This window comes from Chiloscyllium plagiosum, unplaced genomic scaffold (genome assembly GCF_037043375.1).
Source record: "Chiloscyllium plagiosum isolate Xiang-an unplaced genomic scaffold, Cpla_swu_hap1 HiC_scaffold_1, whole genome shotgun sequence".
Lineage (NCBI taxonomy): Eukaryota > Metazoa > Chordata > Chondrichthyes > Orectolobiformes > Hemiscylliidae > Chiloscyllium > Chiloscyllium plagiosum.
This window is the reverse complement of record NW_028270139.1, coordinates 155,040,446-155,065,765: the sequence shown is the minus strand read 5'-3', so window position 1 is coordinate 155,065,765 and position 25,320 is coordinate 155,040,446. Positions and strand designations below refer to the sequence as shown.

General features: G+C 43.2%; 1 protein-coding gene across 2 annotated transcripts in view; it reads right to left on the bottom strand.

The window, feature by feature from the left end:
- Positions 1-25,320, bottom strand: part of LOC122553785 (dedicator of cytokinesis protein 2-like) — a 1,246,386-nt gene that overhangs the window by 868,054 nt on the left and 353,012 nt on the right. For both annotated transcript variants that reach the window (XM_087991733.1, XM_043698147.2), the window contains exons 23-25: positions 22,945-23,056; positions 19,653-19,723; positions 6,451-6,557 (exon numbers count right to left, since the gene is read on the bottom strand). In XM_087991733.1, the coding sequence (XP_087847859.1) occupies positions 6,451-6,557; positions 19,653-19,723; positions 22,945-23,056 (290 nt within the window). The remainder of the gene's footprint in view (positions 1-6,450; positions 6,558-19,652; positions 19,724-22,944; positions 23,057-25,320) is intronic.

Sequence of the window (25,320 nt, the reverse complement as noted above, 5' to 3'; positions counted from 1 at the left end):
AGTCTATAATCTTCATGTCATCTGGTCTAAATATTTTTACGTTGACTATATTAGTTCTTTCAAATCGCTTGTTGTTAAAAGTGTGGGACGACCACAGGATTATTATAGCTGCAAAATGCAAAGGAGCCAAAGGATCAGAAGCATGAGGATGTATTTTTCTGAATGATTTGAATATTTAAAAGATTCATATGTTTCACAGTGAGATTCCAGCAGATGAGCAAGGGACAGCATGAATCTGGGATGAGGTGGGAATGGAAACCTTCACAAAAAGGCCAACTAAATATAGAGATGCTGTGAGTTTCAGTTCTATTTCTTCCAGGTTTATATTTACTTCTCAGTTTACACGGTGCTGACAAACACTGCAGGATTCTGGGTTTGTCAAAAAACTCAGATCCTAATTTACACCACTTTCTGTTCAAACATCACAAATCACATGGTAACACAGCTTACACACACACTGGGAGCCTCCTGTTCCTTCTTGGATGCTTATTTGTTCATCAGAAATAGTTAAATATAATGGTTTACACAAAGGTGAGGTCCCTGCAGAATGCAGTTCCCCATCTGAATCAATCGGGGCCACCTATTTTAAACTGATTTTTGTGAGATCCATCTTTATTCAGAGTTAATGGAGGGCATCCTGAAGATGATTACATCTCCACAGATGCTGCTGTCCAAAAACACCTCTGTCCCAATAAAGGTATCCCACAAGTGCTTCCACAGACTGTTATAGCCATTTCGTCAACTGAGCTCTAAGGTAAAATGGAAAAGATTTCAAAGGAACCAGAGTGGCAACCTTTTCACACAGAGGATGGTGTGTTTATGGAACGAGTTGCCAAAGGAAGTGGTGGAGGCTGGTACAATTACAACATTTAAAAGTCATTTGGACAGGTACATGGATGGGAAAGGTTTAGAAGGACATTCTGAGGAAGGATCACTTAACCCAAAACGTTAGCTCTGTTTTCTCTCCAGCTCAGCATTTTCTATTTCTCCCTGTCAGTAAGCTGTGTTACCATGAGGTTTGTGGCTCAGGAGTCTACTCTGTACACTGGAGAGATGAGCATGCTTGTCTTTTCTTCACAGTCTGAATGTGAGGTGTCTCCCAGTGTGGCTGTCTCATGCTGGTGTTGAGATCTGCTCCCTATGTGGAGGTATTCTTCATCTTCAGTATCCAGGTATTCCAGCAGCCCAGCTGATGGTCTCATCTGGGGTGGTGATCTTGTTTGGTGGAGGCTTCTGGCTTAGTATCTGGTGGCGTGGCAGAGTCATCCTAGTCACGTCTCCCGGGTATTCCATCATTCCCAAATCAGCCCAGGAGCCGTTAACTGAATTATGACAAATATTGTATTAATTTTACTATTTTTTATATTATGTATGACTTTTGTCATTGATGTAGGTACCGTAATGGGACAACTTATAAAACTTTTCACAGTATTTTTCATGTAAAAGTACAGGTGACAATAAATTTTTATTGTATTCTATTCTATTCTATTTCTGACTGAAGGACGGCTGCTGTTAAATGTGCTACAAGCCCTTTCCTTTACATGACTGTATATGCCCCTATTCCCTGTGAGCATCTCTGTCACTCTCCCATCCTCTATTCACAGTCTCATGCACATGACTGCTGATGTCACTATTAACATCTCTTTATCATATCCATTCTCAATACACCATAGTAAGTGCAGTAACAGAACTGTACGCTGCACAATCCCAGAAACTGATGCTGGAACAATCGCCAATTGTTGCCTGAGAGAGACTTTTGTTAAGCAAAGGGATTAAAGGATATAGGGCAATGAAGACATGTTTACAGATCAGCCATTATTTCACAAAATGATGGAATAGGCTTAAGGGCTAACTGGAATGGCCCTGTTTCTATCTTCTCAGTTGTCTGCAAGCAACTCAACTTCTGAGTCAGATTCTGGTGATAAAATCTCTTCCCCATTGTTTGCTGATATTCACTGTGCAAGGTTATGCATACGGAAGCAGGGATCTGCTGAGAGGCTGATACCTTTGGAGCCGTAACACAGTATGAACTAGGAGGAAGAGATACAACTGGCAACACGAGGGAAGGTATTTTATATACAGCTAAAGGTACATAGCAAGAGAAAACTTCTCTTATCAACAAAAAGCCATCTTATCTCACACACTTTGCTGCGTTTCCATTACCGACTCCGGCCTCTGCAAATGCATCTGGCACTGAAAATTCATCAAAAGCTTTACTCAGTGAGATTGCTGTTTATCTCTAAGGATTTCCTCTCATGGTTTATAGCCTGTCAGCCATCTGCTGTAGTATTTCTCTCCTGCATTGAGGATTTACCTTGACCGGACAAGTTTAATGCTGCTAATTTCCTTTTACAAAATTGTACTAGATGTTTACTTTCCCAGATAAAGTAAGCACTTTAACTCATTTAATGACCCACTTCTTCTGCCAACAGCATATCATGGCTGCAGTGTTCTATTGATCAGATGCACTGCAGCAACCACACAGAATTTTAAATGTGATCTGTACCACTCAATGCTAAGGATACCAGCTAGGGATGGACAATAGAGCCAGTGACAACCCCAGCCCATGAGTAAATAAAGATACATTAATGAATACAAGTTGGCTAGATTACTAAAAACACTTGAGAAGCAGTTCACAGAATCCCTACAGTGCGGAAGCAGGCTATTTGGCCCATTGAGTCCACACTGACTGTCTGAAGAGCATCCCTCCCAGACCTAACACCCTATCCTGTAACCCTGCATTCCCCCTCGCCTGTAGATCCATAGGCACGATGGGCAATTTAGCACAGCCAATCCACCTAACCTGCACATTGTTGGACTGTTGGAGGAAACTACAGCGCAGCTATGCAGACACAGGGACAATGTGCAAACTGCACACAGACAATTGCCCAAGGCTGGAATCGAACCCAGGTTCCCAGCACCCGGAGGTAGCAATGCTAACTATTGAGCCAGCTATGGGACACTTATTGGGTCAGATGTGCCATTGGCCAACTACATCTGTGATTTGATTTGATTTGATTTATTATTGTCACATGTACCAAGATACAGTAAGAAGCATCGTTTTGCGTGCTAACCAGGCAAATCATACCTTATATAAGTACATCAGGGTAATAGAAAAGAATGCAGAATATCGTGTTACAGCTACAGAGAAAGATCAATGTTAATAAACGATACCTCCAGCAGATCCCCCAGTGGAAAGAGAAGTGGAAAAGGTGCTCCAAAAATCGGCTTTATCCTGGGAGGGGACACCTTGCTTCACGGTAAGCAAGGTGTCGCCCACTGCCATTCAAATGGAGGGACAATCCACATGGTATCATCTCAATCATTGCACCACAGCTGTCCTGCAGACGCAGACAGACTCTGGAGCTGAGGTAAGTGAAGGTGAAGAAGGTGACCGAATGGGATGCACTGGGAATCGATATTCCTTCACTTTGAGCAGTCGGTGAGTGAGGCTTTCAGGGATACTGGTGCCTCCAGGGCTATCAGAGATGGGTCTGTGGAAGGTGAGTTTTCTGTTGATTGTATGGCTGGTCACGGGTTGGGGGAAGCCAGTAATGTCTCCCTCCCCAGCCCTGAACCACTTTACTCCTGTACAGACTTGGGGACCATCAATTTGGCAGACCTGGCGAATCTCACTTGGTAGTGCCAAAGCCCTGCAAAGCCTAGCCAAAAGGTATAGAAGAGTGAGGAGTGCGGAGCCCACTCCGCTAGCATGGTTATCTGCTCACTGCAATCACTACTACCAAAGGGCAAATTACACAGCAGCGATATGGACTAGAGAGGGCTGCTTCCTGTGTGCTAAATCGCAACCATCAGACTTTGTCATTCTTGTGTCCTATAATTCTTCCACCTGCTCCCAATGGCAACAATGATGTCCCCATCGGCCATTTGATCCCAATCACTTATCATTATATATGCGACCCTGTTGCTCTTTCTGGTGACTCCTCCTTCAGGCTTCCACATCATACCATCAGGATGAATGGGGGACGCAGCAACACAAACAGAGTTGAAGTTATGGTGCACCTTGGTCTATCAGTAAAAGTAACCAGACATTCTCTGTAGCTGATTTCACAGTGTGTAAAAGTTTGAGCTTTGACCATTTCAGACAACATAGCCACTTTGAAGGTCCAAATGGGAACACGCTTGGCATTGAGACATTGAGACTGACACAATGTTTGGTGCCAGTGCGCCACACACCGAGTTCATTATGAAAACTCAGCACGTTCCCTTAGCTGATGCCTGGTGGCAGTATGGCCTGGAAGGAGTTGGGAGGGGGAGGGGAGACAACGCTTCCCCCTGGCTGGTATGGTATCTGCACCCATGTGATGCTCCTCCATGAGATTGATGTGTCACCACGGGCCCAGTTTAATGCCCGATTACAGCTGACTTTGCACAGCCCAAACAGGAGTATGTCCCTGATCCAGCAATACGAATTGATGGTATAGAGCAGCCAAGGGGCATCCCTAACGAGTTCAAGGCCAGAAATGAGATTGTCGCAGGATGGGAAGCACTTATCCCTGTAATTGGTGTAAGCAAAGTTCCTGACTAGATTAATTATATCTATTACAACCAGCAAAGGTTAATTAATTACAGTATTAGTGAGCAGTTCGATGCAACCAACGAAATGGCTTGGCAAAACAGGCTAGTTGGCTGTTGGCTGAGAAAGATGTCTGTGTACTGTTTGGGGAACGTTGCTGTGTCTTCATATCCAATAACAATAGCCTGAAAGGATAATTTATTAAGGCTAAGGAATCTAAGGAAGGAGCTTAAGGAGAATGCAGGGTCTGGCCATCGGTGTTTTGGCTGGTTGGATAGCATTTTGGGTAGATGGGGGGGCTTGGTTTGCCAAGATTGGGATTGTTTCAGGTATGGTGCTGATTTGTTGCATTTTCCTTTTGCTGTGCTAATACTCTTATTAAATTTTTGTTAGTGTGTCTTGCTGCGCTACGGTTCCCTGTTGTTCCAGTGGACTCTGGACCAACCCCCTCTTCCACTGAGGTTCCAACACTCTGTTAGTATGTCTGCTGTCTGCTGAAGTGCTGAAGCTTTGTCTGGTTGAAGACGTCTGAATTGTGTTGTGCTGCGTGCGCTTAGATTATGCGAGGTCCTTGGGTCTTTTCTCCTGTTCTAGCTATTGTGGGATGGGGTTTTGGCTCAGTGACTTCAGGAATGGAGGGAGAATCCTTTGAGAACTGGGCCCCAGAAATTGTTTTTGCCCACTTTCAGGGCTTCAACTACCAATTTGTACATCCAGCCGCATTGTATTCTTTCTCTGTGTGAGACCAGTAGGTCTCAAAGTGGGGAATATGGAATATATGGAAGTTAATTTGGCAGTTATGTAGTTAACTTAGTGGAGTAATGCATGCATAGGATCATGTTACAGATGAACAATAGCTGGACTCATGTAACAGACAATGGTAGCACACCATTAGCGAGCTAAAACACGTGATAGATGCGCTAATGTTCAAGACGATGGTGGTGTAATGTGATAGGTTAAGTGTAAGTAGCAGACTAATGTGGCAGAAGGTGATTAGTTTAGAAGGACAAAGCAAGCTCGTGTGATTGGTTATGCTAATGACACCAGATAAGCACGGGAACTTGAAAAGTATAAACGGGAGAGGCTCTAAGAAGGGGTGGGCAGGCACAGAAGACATTTTCTGACTGCCACAGCTTTTGTTCGCAAATAAAAGTTTAACTTCCTGAAGGATTTTCTGTGTCACCTGGTAATATTCTCAGAGTATCGGGTGATCTTTCCACAACAATAGTAGCACAGAAAGTCATACGTCCAAATCTGCTGATGACACAAAGTTCGGCAGCATTGTGTACAGTGTAAATAACAGTATGACATTACAAAGGAATACTGATAGACCAAGTAAATGAGCAAAACTATGGCAGATGGAATTCAATGTAAGCAAGTGCTAGGATCCATTTTGGACAAATTATGGTACTTTCTAGATGGAATGACATTAAATACAGTGGGTGTCAAAAGACACTTTGGGGTCCAGATGTATTGATCTTTATAATGCCATAATCAAGTGCAGAAAAATAATAAAGGATGCTAATGAAAAACTGGCCTTTGTAGCGAGAGGACTGGAGTAAAAGGATATCAAAGTTATGTTGCAATTATACAAGACCCTGGTTAGACCCCACATGTTTATCACATAGTGTGTTATAATAATGGATTGCTTGAAAGATGAAAGCACAATCCCTGGCAACTTCAAAAAAAGACTTGTACATATATTTGAAATGAGAAAAATTGCAGGAGCATGGGGATAGAGTGGCAGAGTGGAATTAATTAGACAGCTTCCTCATAGAGCCAGCACATTGGCAGAGATGAATGACCCCTGATGTCTGTGCGGCAAAATTCTATCCAGGAAAATCAACATTAATTCTTTTGTCACTACTCCGAATCCCGTTTCTCCACTCGTGTACGGAGCCCTGAGGGTTTACCTCCTCTTCGAAAGAGTTCAGTGTTGACGATAGCAGCCATCGACTGTAGTTTCTGCTTCACCAGGCGATCTCGAGGAAGGTTCATGATGAAACTGTGCAACAGGCGGCTACAAGCAAACAAAAAAAAACAAAACAAAATCACGTTAGCGGAGAAGGAACTGAATATTCATGAGGTGCCCTCAGCAGAATCTGAGCAAACATCAAGGATCCATCAGTGCATTCTGCGAGCATTAAATATTAATGAGCTCGACATAATCTGACAGAACGTTGAATGTTAATTAGATGTATTCGAAAGGTCTGGCTGTAAAAGAAAACACGATCCAGGTTACATGAACCGTTTGGAATTTTTCTTTGTTCTAATTGCGGGTCAGTTCCATGCTCATCATGCAGCATGTTTTTATCCCATGCGTAATCTGGATGGTCATGATGATACTTCGGGCCTCCTTCGTTTAGCACAGCTGCCATTTTGAATCTCTCTCCAGGAATTCAGTGGAAGGCTATCTTCCTGCTCTGATGACTGACTCAGAGTCATAAAGCTAGAATTGGCGTTTATCTGGAATACTGTTGGCTAACTTATTTATGGGAGAATGTAAGTGTATTGGAAACACTTCAGAGAAGGTTTCCAAAACTAACAACTGAAGCAGGCAGATTGTTTTATGAGGAAAGGTTGGACAATCACGGCTTGTATCTCTGGGAGTTTAGAAAGGTAAGGGCTGAGTTAATTGAACATCCAAGTTCCTGAGGGATCTTGACGCGGAGTTCGCACGTTCTCTCTGTGTGTTTCCTCCGGGTGCTCCGGCCTCCTCCACAGACGTGCAGGATAGGTGGGTTGGACAGGTTAGACCGTCCATAGTGTCAGTGATGTGCAAGCTATGTGGATTAGCCGTGTTAAATGCGGGTCACATGGATAGAGTAGGGGGAGGGCTCTGGATGGAATGCTCTTCGAGGGCCAATGTGGACTGGATGGGCCAAATGGCCTAACTTCCACACTGTAGGGATTCTATGATTCTATGATGATGATAATGATATATGTGGGGAGGGTGGGAAAATCTTGAACTGAAGGTCACTACTTAAAAGCTAAAATTGAAGAAGGCAATTATCTAGCTCAGCTGGCTGAATGGCAGGTTTGGAGAAAATAAGGACTGTAGCTGCTGGAGATCAGAGTCAAAAAGTGTGACTCTAGAAAAGCACAGCAAGTCAAGCAGCATCTGAGGAGCAGGAGAGTCGATAGTTTCTGGCATAAGCTCTGGCCTCCTCCACAGATGTGCAGGATAAGTGCATTGGACAGGCTAGACCGTCCATAGTGTCATTGATGTGCAAGCTAGGTGGATTAGCCGTGACCTGCTATGTTTTTCCAGTGCCACACCTTTAGACGGTGTGATGTAGAATGATGCCAGCAGTGTGGGTTCTCTCTGGATGACGTTGCCACAAAGGACTCTCCTCCTCAACCTTGCCTGAGATGTGGTGACCCTCAGGTTAAACCATCACCACCAGGCATCTCTCTATAATGAGTGCTTGGGCTATGGTGACTTTACCTTTTTTACTTTAAAAAGAGTTGGCCCATTTAAAAAGGAGACAAGGTGGAATTGTTTCCCATAAGGGGCTGTAGCTCTTTGAAACTTTTTTTCTGAAAAAATCAGTGGAAGCAGAATGCTTGAATATGTTTAAGGCAGAGGTGGACACATTCTTTCTGTCAGGTTATCAGGAGTGGATTGCAGGTTACAATCAGACCAGCCATGATCTTATTTAATGGTGCAGGAGTTTCGAGAGGCTGAATTGCCTATTTCTCTTTGTTTATATATTTGCATACTTCTGAATTTTCCCAAAGTGCTTTGCAATATGAAATACTTCTGAAATGTAACCGTTGCTATAAAGTCAATAACAACACTGCTGATTTGAGCACAGCAAGCTCCTACAAATGGAAATGTGTTAATGATGGCATATGGCATGGTGGCTCAATAGTTAGCACTGCTGCCTCATGGCACCAGGATCCCAAATTCGATCCCATCCTGGGGCGAATGCCTGCGTGGAGTTTGCACATTTTCCCTGTGCCCCCACATTTCCTCCAGGTGCTCTGGTTTCTTCCCACAATCCAAAGATGTGCAGGTTAGGTACATTGCAAGCGAATGTAAGTACTGCAGATGTTGGAGGATTCCTGATTGAGGGCTTTTGCCCAAAATGCCAATTTTCCTGCTCCTCAGATACTGCCTGACCTGCTTTGCTTTTCCAGCATCACACTCTTGACTCATGCTAAAACTGACCATGGTGTTCAGGGATGTGTAGATTAGTTGCACCCCCTGTGTAGTCATGGGGTAAATGTTGAGTAATAGGATAGGGGAAAGGGTCTGTGTGGGTTTTTCTTCGGAAGGTCGATGTGGACTTGTTGAGCCATACGGCCTGTTTCCACACTGTAGGGATTCTATGACACAAGAAAATCTATTTTGCAGCTTTATTGATGTTTGGTAGGTAACTATTTATAAGATCACTGGAGAACCATGTCCTCATCTCCTTCAAAATAGTGCCAGAGAATTTTCTATATCGGCAAGACTATTAGATTACAAGAAGCAGGAACAGTCGTTCCTCAAACCTATCCCACCAGTTAACAGGATCATAGTTGATCCGACATTCCTCACATCCACTTTCCTCCCCTTTCCCCATACTGCTGAATCTATCTCAGTCTTAAATACATACAAGGACTCTGCCCCCACAGCTGACTGTGGCAAGGAGTTCCAAAGACTCACAACTTTCTGAGAAAAGAAATTCACCCTCATCTCAGCCTTAAATCCGTGCCCCTTTATTCTAAGACTGTACCCTTTGCTCTTCGACTCTCCCATGAGGTGAAAGGTCCTTTCAGCATTCACCTTGTCAAGCCAATTAAGAATCCTATATGTTTCAATGTGATCACTTCTCAGAGGACAGTGGACACTTTGCTTCAACAGTATCTCAGAAAGACAGCAGTGGTCAATGTAGCACTCTGCGAGCCGGAGTATCAGCCATTTGTACACACAGGACAAACCTCTGAACCATTATGCCTCTATTTCTAAGGTGAGAGAGTACTTTCAATGAGCCATGGTTAATAGTGCTTTTAGGAACATATTCCCAACTTTGTGCAGTGCACTTAGGTCTGAGCTCAGCTGCAAAATACAAGTTCAAAGCAGCATGAAAGTTTCTCTATGCAAACAGAAACAGCTGGATTAATTTTCAATTTCAGTAAAGCTCTCCCTTCAGCACAAACTTTGCTTGTTAAAAATTCATTTGGGGCAGGTCTAGAAGACAGCTTGTTCTGAAACAAACCAAGCAAGGCTGATAGCCCTCAGTCAGAAGGTCTGCTAGCAGCCTGGTCGTATTGCTGCATCAGCAATCTGCACTAATGCACCAGAGATGTGAGTTCAAATCCTATCCCTGAAACCGATGCAATTTAAATTGAACTAGTTAAAAAGTTAGAAGTAAAAAGCTAGTCCCAGTAATGTTGGCCACATAAATTTCAGTCCAGCCCCTATCACGTTTTATTATTCTAATCTAAGATTGTAACCCTTTGTTCCCTCATAGACAATTTTAATCAATGTGTTCAGATGAGTTATGACACACTTCTGAAGGCAGGGACACTACCACCATATGACAAGTTCCCTCCCTTCTCCCTCATATACTTATCAATATTCTCCTTAAATGCATCAACACCATTTAATTTAGTTTCACATTGTCACCATACTTGGATAATGGTTTTCTAAACTCCCTTTTGGATTTCTTGGTGACTGTTTTGAGTTGATGTCCTCTTGGGTGGAAGTTGGTTTCTGTCAGAACTACCTGGGTGTCTTGGAGAGATTCATCACTGCCATATTGTCTGACTGGTATTCATCTCATTTACTGATACCACAGAATCACAGAATTGTTACAGTACAAAAGGAGGCCTTTTAACTCATGGTATCTGCTCCAACCCTCGAAGTATTTCAACTGGGTACCAATCTCATATCTCTATCCCATTGTCTTGCATATTGTTTCTATTTCAATAACTATCCATTGCCCTCTTTAATGCCACATTTGAACCTGCTTCCATCATATTTCTAGGCCATGTCTTCCAGACCCTAACTATTCATTGTGTGAAATGTTTTTTTTCTCACCTGATATATGCCTTTTTTCACAAAACTCTTTGAATCTTTGAGCTCAGTTTTCAATCTGTTATGATTTGATGTTGAAAATTCCTACCAAATCTCCTTCAATATTTTCTCAGAATTGACATTTCTCAGTCCTAGAGCTATTCTTGGAAACTTCTCTGAATGAACCATAGATATTGTATGCTTTACCATCATGTCTCTCTACCTATTTTGTCACCTTATGCAGAATTATGTAATCCAAGTTAGTTGGCTCCAGCACTCACTTTAGAATAGTGCCCTGTATTTTATACTGCCCCTTCATATTCTTTGTTCTAAAGTGCTTTAGCACTCTCTTTTCTGCTTTGAGATTCACCTGTCACCCATCCACCCACCCACTCGATTGTATCAACATCCTTTGATGTTCTGCACTGAGCTTCTTCCACATTTTCTGTCATCAAATCTGAAGCTGCAGCTGAGGATTACGAATAGGACAATTGGTTATGTTGATTTTATTTGTGAGTATTTGATGCTGATAGTGGGTAACAAAGTGGATAAATGTTCCTCTCACAATCCTATTGCATAGAGGGCCAGGAAGTCTTTTGATTTAGATGTGGCTAAATTAGCAAACACTCACAAACTCTGCACAGAAATGACACTGGAGTGGATTCTCACGGAGGTAATGGAGATCTCAGCAGCTATAGCTGGAGAACTGGCAAGATCATTTTCAGGATTGCCCGCTCTATCATGTGCCAAGTATGCACTTGTCATAGACATACAGTTATACATAACGGAAACAGACCTTTCAGTCCATCTCACCCATGCTGACAAGATATCTGAAACTGACCTCGTCCCATTAGGCCCATATCCCTCTAAATCCTTCCGATTCATATACCCATCCAGATTCCTTTTAAATATAATTGCAGCAGCCTCCATTACCTCCTCTGGCAGCTCATTGCAAGCACACACGACCGGACAACATAGGGCAGTCCCCAGGGGTCAAGAATACAAAGGACGTGGAAGACATCCTCTCTACTGAGAACTGCCAATCAACCACAGGCGAGATTCATTGCTGGTTTCCAGGCTGGAGGTGAATGCTGGTGGGTGAGGCGTTGATGGGTGTGGGTCATAGAAGAGGATTGGGGTCAGAGGTCAGCAACAATGGTGGAACAGAGGCCATCAGTCCGTTGCCCCCTCTCCCTTCTCAATGCTTGTTACCTCCTCATGAAACTTCCTTCACTGTCAAACCAACCATAGGTAAAAGGTTAAGGTTCTACCGGTGTTATCTACAGGAAGGACTTTTCCCCAGGCTGGGGGTGTGAAGAACTAGGGGACATAACCTCAGGATAAGGAGTGGCCATTTAGGTCTGAGGTGAGGAGGAGTCTCTTCATTCCGGGAGCGATGAATCTTTGGAAATCTCTGCCCTAGAGACTGCAGAGGCTCAGTCATTGCAAATGTTCAAGGCAGGAATTGACAGATTTCTAAATATTGAAGGTATTAAGAGGTAGAGAGATCAAATGGGAAAATGGTGTGGTAAATTAGTTGGGATCAAGATGACCGGCAGACTCAGCTCATTGAACCAACTCCTGCTCCTAATTCCGAAGTTTCCACATTTTAGCAGCACAGATGTAGGCCATTTGGCCCAACCTGCACCAGTCTTTATGTCCCACATGTGTTTTCCTCCATCCTCTTTTGGAGTAAAGAATTCCTGAATTCTCCATTAACTTTATTGTGAGAATCTGACATTTATGGATTTGATTTCTCACAATTAATAAAAACACTTTACATCTCCCTCTCTAAAACACTTTCATAAATTGAAAGGTCTCTATCTGGTTACCCCATGTTTCCTCAGCGATCTCACAGAAAGAACAACAGCCTTTCCTGAGAATTGTAACTGCTTGGTTCTTGGGCAGTCGGGAGACGGAAGGAAAAGGAAATCAAGGGCCTGAAGTGATCCTATCACATTTCCACTGCGTGAGTTAGCAATTATCAGCACATCCACAGCATGCACATTCCTAAACATCATACTGTTGGATGGCCAAAAAATTGTCATAAGACTTTTTTTTAGTTTAGTAAAAACATTTGCTTCAATTGTCAATTAAGATACCAACTGGAGCTTCAGCTCCATTGGCCTTCATTGTACTCCTCCCAAAAAGCAGAGAGACCAAATAATTAGTTGCCCGATTGCTATTTTGCCAGAAGGTTTGAAGATATGGGTGTCATATGCAACAACACCATGACTTAACGGCAGAGGTGTGGTACTATTGCTGGACTATTAATTCAGAGACCTAGATCATGTTCTGGAGACCTGGGTTCAAATCCCACCATGGCAAATGGTGGAATCTGAATTCAATAAAAATCTGGAATTAAGAGTCTAATGATGACCATGAATCCATTTACAATTTTCTGGAAAAACTCATTTGGTTGACTAATCCCTTTGAGGGAAGGAAACAGCCATCCTTACCTGGTCTGGCCTATATGTGACTCCACACTCACAGCAATGCGGTTGACTCTTAGCTGCCCTCTGGGCAATTAGGGATGGGCATTAAATGCTGGCCTAGTGATGCCCTCATCACATGAATGAATTTTACAAAATGTACTGTTGCCAACTTTACAGTTGACACAAAAATAGGTGTCAGAGTCAAAAAGTGTGGTGCTGGAAAAGCACAGCCGATCAGGCAGCATCCGAGGAGCAGGAGAGTCAATGTTTTGAGCAGGCAACAGCGAGGGTGATACAAAGAATCTGCAGATGGACACAGAGGAGTTAACCAAGTGGACCAAAATTTGGCAGATGGAATATAATCCAGAAGGACCAGTTCCAATACCGTACAACCCAGATGGCCTCCTTCTTCAAAGACCGCAATTTCCCCCCCCGATGTGATCGACGATGCTCTCCACTGCATCTCCTCCACTTCCCACTCTTCCGCCCTTGGGCCCTGCCCCTCCAATCGCCACCAGGACAGAACCCCACTGGTCCTCACCTACCACCCACCAACCTCCATATACATCGTGTCATCCGTCATCATTTCCGCCACCTCCAAATGGACCTCACCACCAGGGATATATTTCCCTCCCCTCCCCTATCAGCGTTCCAAAAAGACCACTCTCTCCGTGACTCCCTTGTCAGGTCCACACCCCCCAACAACCCAACCTCCACTCCCGGCACCTTCCCCTGCAGCCGCAAGAAATGCAAAACTTGCGCCCACACCTCCCCCCTTACTTCCCTCCAAGGCCCCAAGGGATACTTCCATATTCGCCACAAATTCATCTGCACCTCCACACACATCATTTACTGCATCCTCTGCACCCGATGTGGCCTCCTCTGTATTGGGGAGACAGGCCGCCTACTTGCGGAACGTTTCAGAGAACACCTCTGGGACACCCGGACCAACCAACCCAATCACCCTGTGGCTCAACATTTCAACTCCCCCTCCCACTCCACCAAGGACATGCAGGTCCTTGGACTCCTCCATCGCCAGACCATAGCAACACGACGGCTGGAGGATGAGCCCCTCATCTTCCGCCTAGGAACCCTCCAACCACAAGGGATGAACTCAGATTTCTCCAGTTTTCTCATTTCCCCTCCCCCCACCTTGTCTCAGTCCCAACCCTCGAACTCAGCACCGCCTTCCTAACCTGCAATCTTCTTCCTGACCTCTCCTCCCCCACCCCCACTCCGGCCTATCACCCTCACCTTGACCTCCTTCCACCTATCGCATTTCCAACGCCCCTCCCCCAAGTCCTCCTTCCTACCTTTTATCTTAGCCTGCTTGGCACACTTTCCTCATTCCTGATGAAGGACTTATGCCCGAAACATCGATTTGCCTGCTCCTTGGATGCTGCCTGACCTGCTGCGCGTTTCCAGCAACACATTTTCAGATGGAATATAATACAAGGTTTTGCACTTTGGCAGGAAGATTAGAGGTGCTGGGTGAATGCAGAAAGGCTGAAAAAAGCTAGGGAACAGTTCGATTTGGGGACCTCATGCATTAATCCAAAATGATAGCATGCAAATTCAGGAATGAACAGGGAAGTCAAGTGGAATTTTGACTTTCGTTTCCAGAGAAAAGAGGATTAAAAAGAGGGAAATCTTGCTAAACTATACAAGGCATGAGTTAGAACATTCCTGGAATGTTGTGAATAGTTTTGGTTCCCCTATCTACATGCATTGGAGGTAGTCCAGGGAAGGTTCACTAAGTTTATACTGGCTCTTGTCTTCTCATGAAGTTGAACAGTGTGGATTTTTACTCATTGGAGCTCAGAAGAATAAGACGTCATCTTATTGAAACCTACAGGCAGGAAGATGGAGAGAAATTGTTTTCCCTTTTGAGAGAATTGTGATATGCTGGTTCTTGGGCCATTAGGAGATAGGTTTCCTTTAAACCTCAGAGGAGGGAGTTAATTTTACGGTAACATGCAATGGAAATGGAACCACAGGATTTAATCTCAGAGCAAGGACTCTGAGACACAGATGGGAGGGGGCGGAATTTATTCCCTTAGAGGGCAGTGAATCTTTACCGCAAGGGACTATTGAGGCTGGTCATTAATTATTAGTGTGATAGACAGATTTTATGTCACGGAGGGGAACAAGTTAAGGATTATCAGCCAGATATGAACGCATTAGATGACAGAGCAAACCTGATGGGCAGAATGATCTACCTGTGCCGCTACATCTTATGGCCTTCCAATCATACTCAGCTTTGGATGCTTGTCTCCCATGTGGATAATTCATCACTGTAGCTCACGCATCAGAATGAACTTCAAGGGAAAATATTGATAATTGTTGCGATGATAAGGAGGAAGAGTTCTGAGGAAGGGTCACCGGACCCAAAATATTAACTCTGATTTCTGCTCACAGATGCTGCCAGACCTGCAGGGATGGGATGATCTGGGGGCAAAAGCTGAAACAAGCTACTGAGTTAGATGATCAGCCATGATCACGGTGAATGGTGTCGCAGGCTCGAAGGGCTGAATGGCCTCCTCCTCCTCCTATTTTCTATGTGGTTGCTTTCAATCCTACATTGAGTGTTGCTGGAAAGCCAGCATTTTGTTTTTTTTGCCCAACCCTAATTATCCTTGGGAAAGTCACTGATGAGCTGGCTTGTTGAGCTGCTGCAGTGTTGGTGATACCTGTGCTGATAGGAACAGTGTTCTAACAACATTTGGAGAGGAGCGATATAGTTCCCGGTTAGAATCGTGAGTTGCTTAGAGGGACACGTGCAGTGTTCCGATGCTTCTTCTGACTTTGTCCTTCTCAGTGCAAGGGATTCTAGATTTGGAACTGCTGCCATAATGATATCTTCCCTAAAGGACATTTGTGAGCCAGCTTTTCCAACAATCAAACAGCTCAGTGCTTACTTTTCTGATTCAAGCTTATTAATTTTCAATTTTTAATTTTAAGTTCTCAAGGTACTCTGGTGGGATTTGAACTGTGGATTTGCTAGACCAATAATATAAGTACTAAGTAAGAAAAAAAAGCAAGAAATAAAGACAACTAAAGGATATATTTGTAAAGAAAATACCAAGGGTGATGGGGTTAATTGGAAGGGTTGAAACTGGCCTGTGGAAGCTATCAAACCAAAGGGAGGCAAACACAGGGCCAGGAACAGCATAATTGATGAGACACACAGAGTTCAGGACTACAGTGAAAAAATATAATGGGAAAAATATTAATTTCAGAAGGTTGACAGATTACAACACAAAGTTCAGCTGGGTTCGAGTCTAGCTCAGGCTGAGAAAACGAAGGTCTCCAGTCAGGCTGTGAGGCTCTGGCATAAATTAATTAGGCTGTAGTCTTCAATGAGGCTGAGTTAAGAATTCAGAAATTCCCTTAAATGATACGTGACTTGGCACTAAATCATCTGAGTAATTGCGACATATATTTCTGTGAGCTGGAGCCTAATGCTTTTAGGAGCATAAGATAAAAAAGACTGAGATCCAGATGTCTCGTCTTCTACCAACCTGGCAATCAAATGATATAAGGCTAAAATAATTGTTAATTAATCATTGCAACAAACTCTATTAGTCACTGTAAAATAGTCTCATGACTTGAGGGAAATCCTCAAAAGGGGAAAAGCTTTAGGATCCCAGTGTTGAAATGTCTAATACTCGGGGGCATGAAAAAGGATTACACCCAAAACGTCGACTTATCCACCTCCTGATGCTGCCTGGCTTGTATGTTCTTCCAGCCTCCTGCCTGTCTACTTTGGATTCCAGCATCCGCAGCTTTTTTGTCTCAATACTAGAGGGCATGCATTTAAGGTGAGAGGGGAAAGTTCAAAGGAGCTATGAGGGGCACGTTTTTTACACAGAGAGTGATTGGAGTGTGGAATGAGCTGCCAAGAGTGGTGGTGGAGGCGGGTACGATAGGGGCACTTAAGAGACTTTTAGGTAGACACATGAATATGCAAGAATAGGGACAAAGGGCAGGCATCATGTTCAGCATCACATGGTGTGCTGAAGGGCCCATTTCTGTCTATGTTCTATGTTATAGGATCCATTGGTTAGACTGGTCCAGTATGGAATGTTGTTTCAAGGTTAAGATGTGTGAGGTTAAATTGCGGTGAGAACATAAGAAATAAGAGCTGGAGTAGGCCATCAGCCCTTTGATCCTGCTCCACTTTTCAAACATTTCAAAACTGATCTAATTTAGCATAGTTCTCCTGTATTATCCCTCTATCCCATGAAATTATTAATGTGCTGAAAGCAGTCCATCTTGATTCCAGATGTACCCAAAGACTGAGCCTTCACTGCTCTCCCGTGCTGCGAATTCCAAAATGTCACTACGCAATGAGCGAAGAATGTGCTCTGCATCTCAGTCCTACATGGCTTGTCCTTTCACCCTGGAATTGTGCCACCCCATAGTCCATGCAGCCAGGGGTAAGAGTCTCTGCCCTTGAACTACAGGCGGCATGGTGGCTCAGTGGTTAGCATTGTTACCTCACAGCGCTAGGGAACCTGAATTCGATTCCTGTGTTGAGCAACTGTCTGTGTGGAGTTTGTACATTCTCCCTGAGTTTCTGCTGGTTTCCTCCAGGTGCTTTGGTTTGCTCCCATAATCCAAAGGTGTGAATTGGCCATGCTAAATTGCCCATAGTGCTAGCTGCATGAGTCAGGGGTAAATATCGGGTGGGGAAGTGGGTCTGGGTGGGTTGCCTTTCGGAGGGTTGGTGTGGACTTGTTGGGCCGAATGGCCTGTTTCCTCATTGTAGGTAATCTAATCTAGCCTTGAACTGAGTGGCTTTGCTGGGCCTTTGCAGGGGGCATTTAAGAGTCGACCACATTGCTGTCTCTCTGGAGTCACACTTAGACCAGACTGGGTAAGGATAACAGGTTTCAGAACCGGATGAATTTTTATAAACATAAATAATGGTCACCATTACTGACACTAACTTCCAGATCTTTATTATTTGAATTTAAAATTCCAACAATTGCCGTGGATGGATTTGATCCCATATCCCCTGAAGAATTAGCCTGGGACACTTGATTATTAGAGACACCGCCATTTAATTTTCCAATCAGACGAAATAGGAGCAAAAGTAGACCATTCAATCCTTGAACCTGCTCTCCCATTCAATAACATCATGGCTGACCTGGAGCTGTTTTGAATTTCCTATGTTAAGAATGTTATACATGTTGACATGAGTTCACTCTCCTTTATATCAAACTCCACAGAATACAAATCCATTCTATTTAATCTTTCCTCAAAAGACAGTCTATCCAACCCAGGAATTAAGGCTAATGCAGTATACAGTGCAATTCATCACCTTATGTTCCCAGACTCATTTACTACTGGAACAACAATTACTTAATTAATTTATTTTTCAATATCCATGGAAACTCTACAATTTTTTATAATTTTGACTAGCTTTCTCTCATATTCCAATTTTTCCCTCTTTATCAATGATTTCACCATTGATGGCCCTGCCTTCAACTGATTATAAACTAAACTCCAGAATTATTCCACTGAATCATTTTCCCATCCCTACTTGTCTCTCCCCTTCTGAGATGGTCTTTAAAATAAGCTTTGAACTAAGCTTTTGATCATCTGTCCGAAATATCTTAACATGAATGAGCGACAAATTTTGTTTTACAATGTTCCCATGAAATGCCTTGGAGGAAAGGAAAATGATGACTTGAAATGAAGTTATTGTTGTTACCACTTGGCTGGCACCTATCTGTGTGCCAACCAACTGCTATAAATTGGGTAAACTGTGAAGCAGAGCTAAAACTTAACAGGAGGACAAGCTGTGCATGTTGCTGATGGTTCACTTGTTCAGCATCTGTGGTGCGCGCAGGAGCAGAGTAAACAACATTCATCTTGAACCAGCAGCACATTTTTCCAGCTAAGAGTGACAGTATGGCCTCAGCAAATCTAATAACCACAGAGTCAGAGAGTCATTCAGCATGGTAACAGACCCTTAGGTCTAATTTGTCTATGCCGACCATGTTCTCAAACTAACCTTGTCCCAATTGCCTGCATTTAGCCCATATTCCCCAAAACATTTCCTATTCATGATCTTATCCAAATGTCTTTCAAAAGCTGCGACTGTACCCGCATCCATCACATTCTATAGAAATTCATTCCACGCATGAACCTGTTGCCCCTCAGACCTATTTTAAATCTTTCTCCTTTTCACTTAAAAGTGTGCCCCCAGTTTTGAACTCGCTCACCCTCGGGAAAAGACACATGTCATTCACATCTATGACCCTTGTGATTGTATAATCCTCAAAGGGGTCACCCCTCAACCTCCTACGCTCCAGTGAAAAATGTCCCAGTTTTTCCAGTCTGTTTTTATATTTCAAACCCTCTATTCCCAGCAACATCCTGCCAAATCTCTTCTGAACCCTCGCAAATTTAATAATATTCTTCCTACAAGACAGTAACCAGAACGGCGCACAGTAACTCCAGAAGGGGCCTCACCAATGTACTATACAAACTCAACATGACATCCCAACTTCTATAACCAAAGATCTGAACAACGAAGGCAAGCATGCTAAACACCTTCTTAATGGTCAAGAGAGAAAAACTCAGTTAATGTTTCAGGTCTGTGATCTTTATTGAGAGTATAACAGTTATACATAACAGATTATATAGTCAAACATTGGCTTACCTCAGCAAGACCGGATCAAATATTGAGGCAACATCCTGCAAGACAGTCGGCAAGTACTTCAGAGATGCTCCCTGAAACAGAACAAACAAGAGAGTTTAAACACAGAGAACACTGGAGAAACTCAGCAGATCTGGCAGCGTCTGTGGAGAGAGAAACAAACTTAACTTTTCAAGTCTGACCTGACTATTTGTCAGAACTGAGAACTTAACTGAGAGAATACAGTTGATCAGAGTTAACCACCGCATGGTGTAGGAGAGCATTCAGGTTTAGTAAGATCAAACACATTTTTACAATTATTATGCTTTTTAAAAAATATTTACCTTTCCTGAAACACTCAGCATTTATGCTACAGAAAGATGTTAACCAGCAAATGTTTTCTGTTACCACTTTGCCCTATTCCATGATATTTTGTGACAATGTGAGCCTTCAAGAGGGAATTGGTCTGTCCTGTGTCTCTTGAAGAGAGGTGATGTCAAACTGGTATCAAGATGTCTGCTCCATGGAGAGGAAATAGCTTTGAGTTTTTAAAAAAATTAGTCAAAAGAAATATGAGTGTGTGGAGTCAGGCGCTTACAGACCCAGGGTTTTAGTTTTGCTTTTAGTTGTTGAAGTTAGGGTTTGTGGAGTTGAAGCTCCAAGATACAGCTCTCTCTCTGCTGCTGCAAAAGGTTTGAGGTCTCTTGGCTGCTAGATTCATTCTTTTAGTGTTTCAGTCTGCTGGAATAGAATGACAAGGTAGCATATGAGCAAATCTCTTTAGATAAATTTGCCTTTAGCAAGGGTGTGTTTATGGGATGCTGCCATATTGGAACAGTTAATGAGTAGTAGTTAAGTAATATTTTATTCTGTTAAGTACTTCGATGGAATTTAATTTTTGTTTGTGGTTTAACTGTGGTACAAGAATAGAGTGTGTTTTGCTTAAAGTTTGACCAGTTGAATCACATCTAGAACACAGCACCTTACACTTGCCTTTAAATAAGAAAAAGTTAGAGTCTAGACTGCGTCCTTGAGATATTTGAGGGGTTTTTGAATGGTCCATAACAATTGTTTCCTTTCTTCACATTTTTCTAATACCTGCTATGAAAAACCTTCTCCCTTTTGGTTGGTCACTATATTTCTGCTTTTCACTTTGTTCAGAAGGTAAGTATGGGAGAGTCTGCAGACTATACGAGACAGCGAGCCAACTCTACAATCACGGGTGATATCTGCCTTCAGCCTCAATATCCCATCCACTCCCTGCATCCCTTGTCTCTCGATAGGAAGACAGGAAGAATCTGCCAAACACAATCTTCAATAAATTCAAGGGTGGAGTATCTGCGAACTTATGGGTGGAAAATTCCAAAGACTTAAACTTCAGTGAGGAGGTTGGTTCCCCCATCCTGAGACTGGGGGCTCCAAGTTCTAGACTCCCCAGGCAGTCGCTGCAAGCGTCAAGTAACCTCAGGACCTGGCCTGTTTCAGTGAGCTCAGCACTTTGATTAATCTTCTGAGGACCTCATTCTTAAAATAACTCTTTGTAGCCTTCTAATTCACTGAAAATCAATCGCTTTCTGTCCTAAATTGGAATGTGACAGGACCTGAAGCATATTTTGCGGCAAACCTTACTATTCCCAGAAGGGGACACAGTTTGCTGAAATCCTGGCTCAACCCGATTTTCAGTCTCAAAAATGCATTGCAAATATTAATTTAGATAAATGTGAGGTGCTGCATTTTGGAAAGGAAAATCAGGGCAGGAGTGATACACTTAATGGTAAGTACCTAGGTAGTGTTGCTGAACAAAGAGACCTTGGAGTGCAGGTTCATAGTTCCTTGCAAGTGGAGTCTCAGGTAGATAGGATAGTGAAGAAAGCCGTTGGTATGCTTTCCTTTATTTGTCAGAGTATTGAGTACAGGAGTTGGGAGGTCATGTTGTGGACATTGGTTAGGCTATTTCTGGAATACTGCGCGGTCGCCCTGCTATAGGAAGGATGTTATGAAACGTGAAAGAGTTCAGAAAAGATTTACAAGAACGTTGCCAGGGTTGGCGGGTTTGATCTATAGGGAGAGGCTGAATAGAATGAGGCTATTTTCCCTGGGTCGTCAGAGGCTGAGGGGCAAACATTTAGAGGTTTATAAAATCATAACAGGCATAGATAGGGTAAATAAACAAGGACTTTTTGCTGGGCTAGGGGAGTTCAAAACAAAAGAGCATAGGTTTAAGGTGAGAGGGGAAAGAAGGGACTAAGGGCAACTTTTTCACGCAGAGCGTGGTGCATGTATGGAATAATCTGCATGTGGAAGTGATGGAGGCTGGTACAATTACAACATTTAAAAGGCATCTGGATGGGTATATGAGTAGGAATGATTTAGAGGGATATGTGTCAAAGGTTTCAAATGGGACTAGATTAATTTATGAGATCTGGTCAGCATGGACAAGTGGACCGAAGGGTCTGTCTCTGAGTTGTACATCTCTATGACTCTGTGACTCTAACAACTTTCAGCAAATTTTTCTGTATGTTTTGTCCAAATTCATGTCATCACTCACTCTGATTGGTAAATCCCAACTGTCAATGCTGCTTGACAGCATCTTCATGGGCTTTAATATCACATTAGGTTTTTGTAGCTCAGCTTCAACAAGAGGAAGATTGATGGTGCATCAATTGTTTCAGCAATTAGAATTACCCCACATCTCTCTAAATTCTTCATAAGTGTGCGTGACCTCAATTTAGATTTAAACATCTAATAATTTTAAATTTTAGTCCAGAAACAGGCCATTCAGCCCAAACTGTATGTGTTATCATTTGTTCTCTCTGCTCATTTTGCTTTGCCAGACCTTATCAGTATATTTTGTATTATGTTCATTCTTCAGTGTTTATCTCACAAATGAACACATGACACATCTTTAACTATAATTTTATGAGCTGTCATTGAAAAATGTACAATTCTTATAGGGATGGGTAGAGTAGATGTTAAGAGGATGAATACCTTGTCTGGGGAGCTGAGAATTGGGACAGTTAGTCTCATGATAAGGGGTCAGCCATCCAGAACTGAGATACAGAGAAACTTCTTCACTCGTGACAGTTGCAAATGTTTGGAATTTCCCATTCCAGAAGGTTATAAATACTTAATTGGTAAGCGTATTTGAGACTGAGACAGTATGTTTCAGAACACAAGTTGGAATATAGCCATATGGAGATCCAATGGGAATGTGGTATTGGGGTGGACGATAAATCAGGATCTTACAGAATGTTGGTCCAAGTTTGTATGTTCTGACCCTGCTCCTTGATGCAAGATTGATCAGAGAACTGTTTACCTGCATAAGTAAAGTATTGCCTTCTAGGTTTGACATCATCAGGGCATTAAATGTCTCAAACAGATTTTGCATAGATTCTTCAAACTCTTTCTTTTCTTTGCCTTCGTACAGCCTGAAACGAGACAACAGTTGATGAGGCATGTTTCTGGCCTTTGTTGGCCTCGATTATATGGGGTACATTTTCAATCCAATCAGAGCTTTTTCAGATCCAATCCCCAAACCAGCCTTTTATTCCTAGCATCACGCGCCTTCACACTCAATGCAAGCTTCAGCAACATTGACAGTACCTTCACCTAGCCACAGTGCCATCCTTGTGCAGCACGGGTCAGCAGGCAGCATCTCTTCGCCAAGTAGGTTCAAGTCCTACTCCAGAGACGTGAGCAGTGTAATGATTGTGATGAGGTCAGTCAGGTGGACCTCACAGAATAGGGGTTCCCTGATTCGGGCTGTAAACCTGGTCCAATCAGGGAGCCCTGGCTGACAGATATAAACAGGAGTATCAGAGGTTCTGTACACTCTGAGGGCTGGCTCTGTGGGAGCTGGGTCAGTGTCAAGGACTCTTCATCTGTAAATAAAGGGTGACTTGGTGACAGGGCACTGGCTTCTGTGGAGTTATTTTAAGTACAATCAAGTCTGATGCTTTCAAGCACTTCACTGAGGAAGTATCCACATGCAACAACAGTCAGGCTTGGACTAATACATATTAAGTGACATTCTCAACACACAAGTATCAGGTAATGGCCAACTCCAAAAGGGAGTGAATCTAATCGTCTCCCCTTGACATTCAATGACATTACCACTGCTGACTCCCCCAACGCTCATGCTGTCCCATCTCTCCACACCCCAAACCCAGCATTCCCCTGCAGCAACAACCCTCCTCCTGCTATAAACATACTAGGACTAACCATTGACCAGACTCTGAAATGGATCAGCCATATAAATATTGAGCAGAGACTAGGAATTCTATGGCAAGTCACCCATCTCCTGTCTTCCCAAAGCCTGTCCACCATCTGCAAGGTACAAGTCAGGAGTGTGGTGGAATACTCCCCACTTGCCTGGATGGGTGCAGCACCTACACACTCAAGATGCTCCATCATCCAGGACAAAGCAGTCTGCTCAATGAACTTCCAACCAACACTTCCAGCATTCATATCCTCCATCACCAACACACATTGACAGCAATGTGCACCATCTACAAGACACTCTGCAGCAACCAGCAAGGCTCTTTCTACAGCATCTTCCAAATCTGAGACTCTCCCACCGAGAGGAACAAGGGCAGCAGGTATATGGGAACACCATCACTTCAAGCTCCCTTTCACATCACTCACCATCCTGACTTGTCATTGAATGTCAAGGAGAGATGATTCTTTTTGGAGTTGGTCATTATCTGACACTTCCTTCATCGTTGCTGGGAAGACACAAGCAATCTCCCTGAGGTAACAGTGGCTGAAGGACCTGAACTTAAGGGAATTCATATTTGCCAGGATTTGGTGTTGGAGAGACTGTTAGATCTGAAGGTTGATAAGTCTCCGGGGCCTGATGGTCTGCATCCCAGGGTACTGAAGGTGGTGGCTCGGGAAATCGTGGATGCGTTGGTGATTATTTTCCACACTTCGATAGATTCAGGGTCGGTTCCTGAGGATTGGAGGGTGGCTAATGTTATACCACTTTTTAAGAAAGGTGGGAGAGAGAAAGCAGGAAATTATAGACCAGTTAGTCTGACCTCAGTGGTGGGAAAGATGCTGGAGTCTATTATAAAGGATGAAATTACGCCACATCTGGATAGTAGTAACAGGATAGGACAGAGTCAGCATGGATTTTTGAAGGGGAAATCATGCTTGACTAATCTTCTTGAATTTTTTGAGGATGTAACTCTGAAGATGGACGAGGGAGATCCAGTAGATGTAGTGTACCTGGACTTTCAGAAAGCTTTTGATAAAGTCCCACAAGGAGGTTAGTGAGTAAAATTAGGGAGCATGGTATTGGGGGCAAAGTACTAGATTGGATTGAAAATTGGTTGGCTGATAGGAAACAAAGGGTAGTGATAAACGGCTCCATTTCAGAATGGCAGGCAGTGACCAGTGGGGTACCGCAGGGATCCGTGCTGGGACAGCAGCTTTTTACAATATATGTTAATGATATAGAAGATGGTATCAGCAATAACATTAGCAAATTTGCTGATGATACAAAGCTGGGTGGCAGGGTGAAATGTGATGAGGATGTTAGGAAATTACAGGGTGACCTGGACAAGTTAGGTGAGTGGGCAGATGCATGGCAGATGCAGTTTAATGTGGATAAATGTATGGTTATCCACTTTGGTGGCAAGAACAGGAAGGCAGATTACTACCTCAATGGAATCAATTTAGGTAAAGGGGC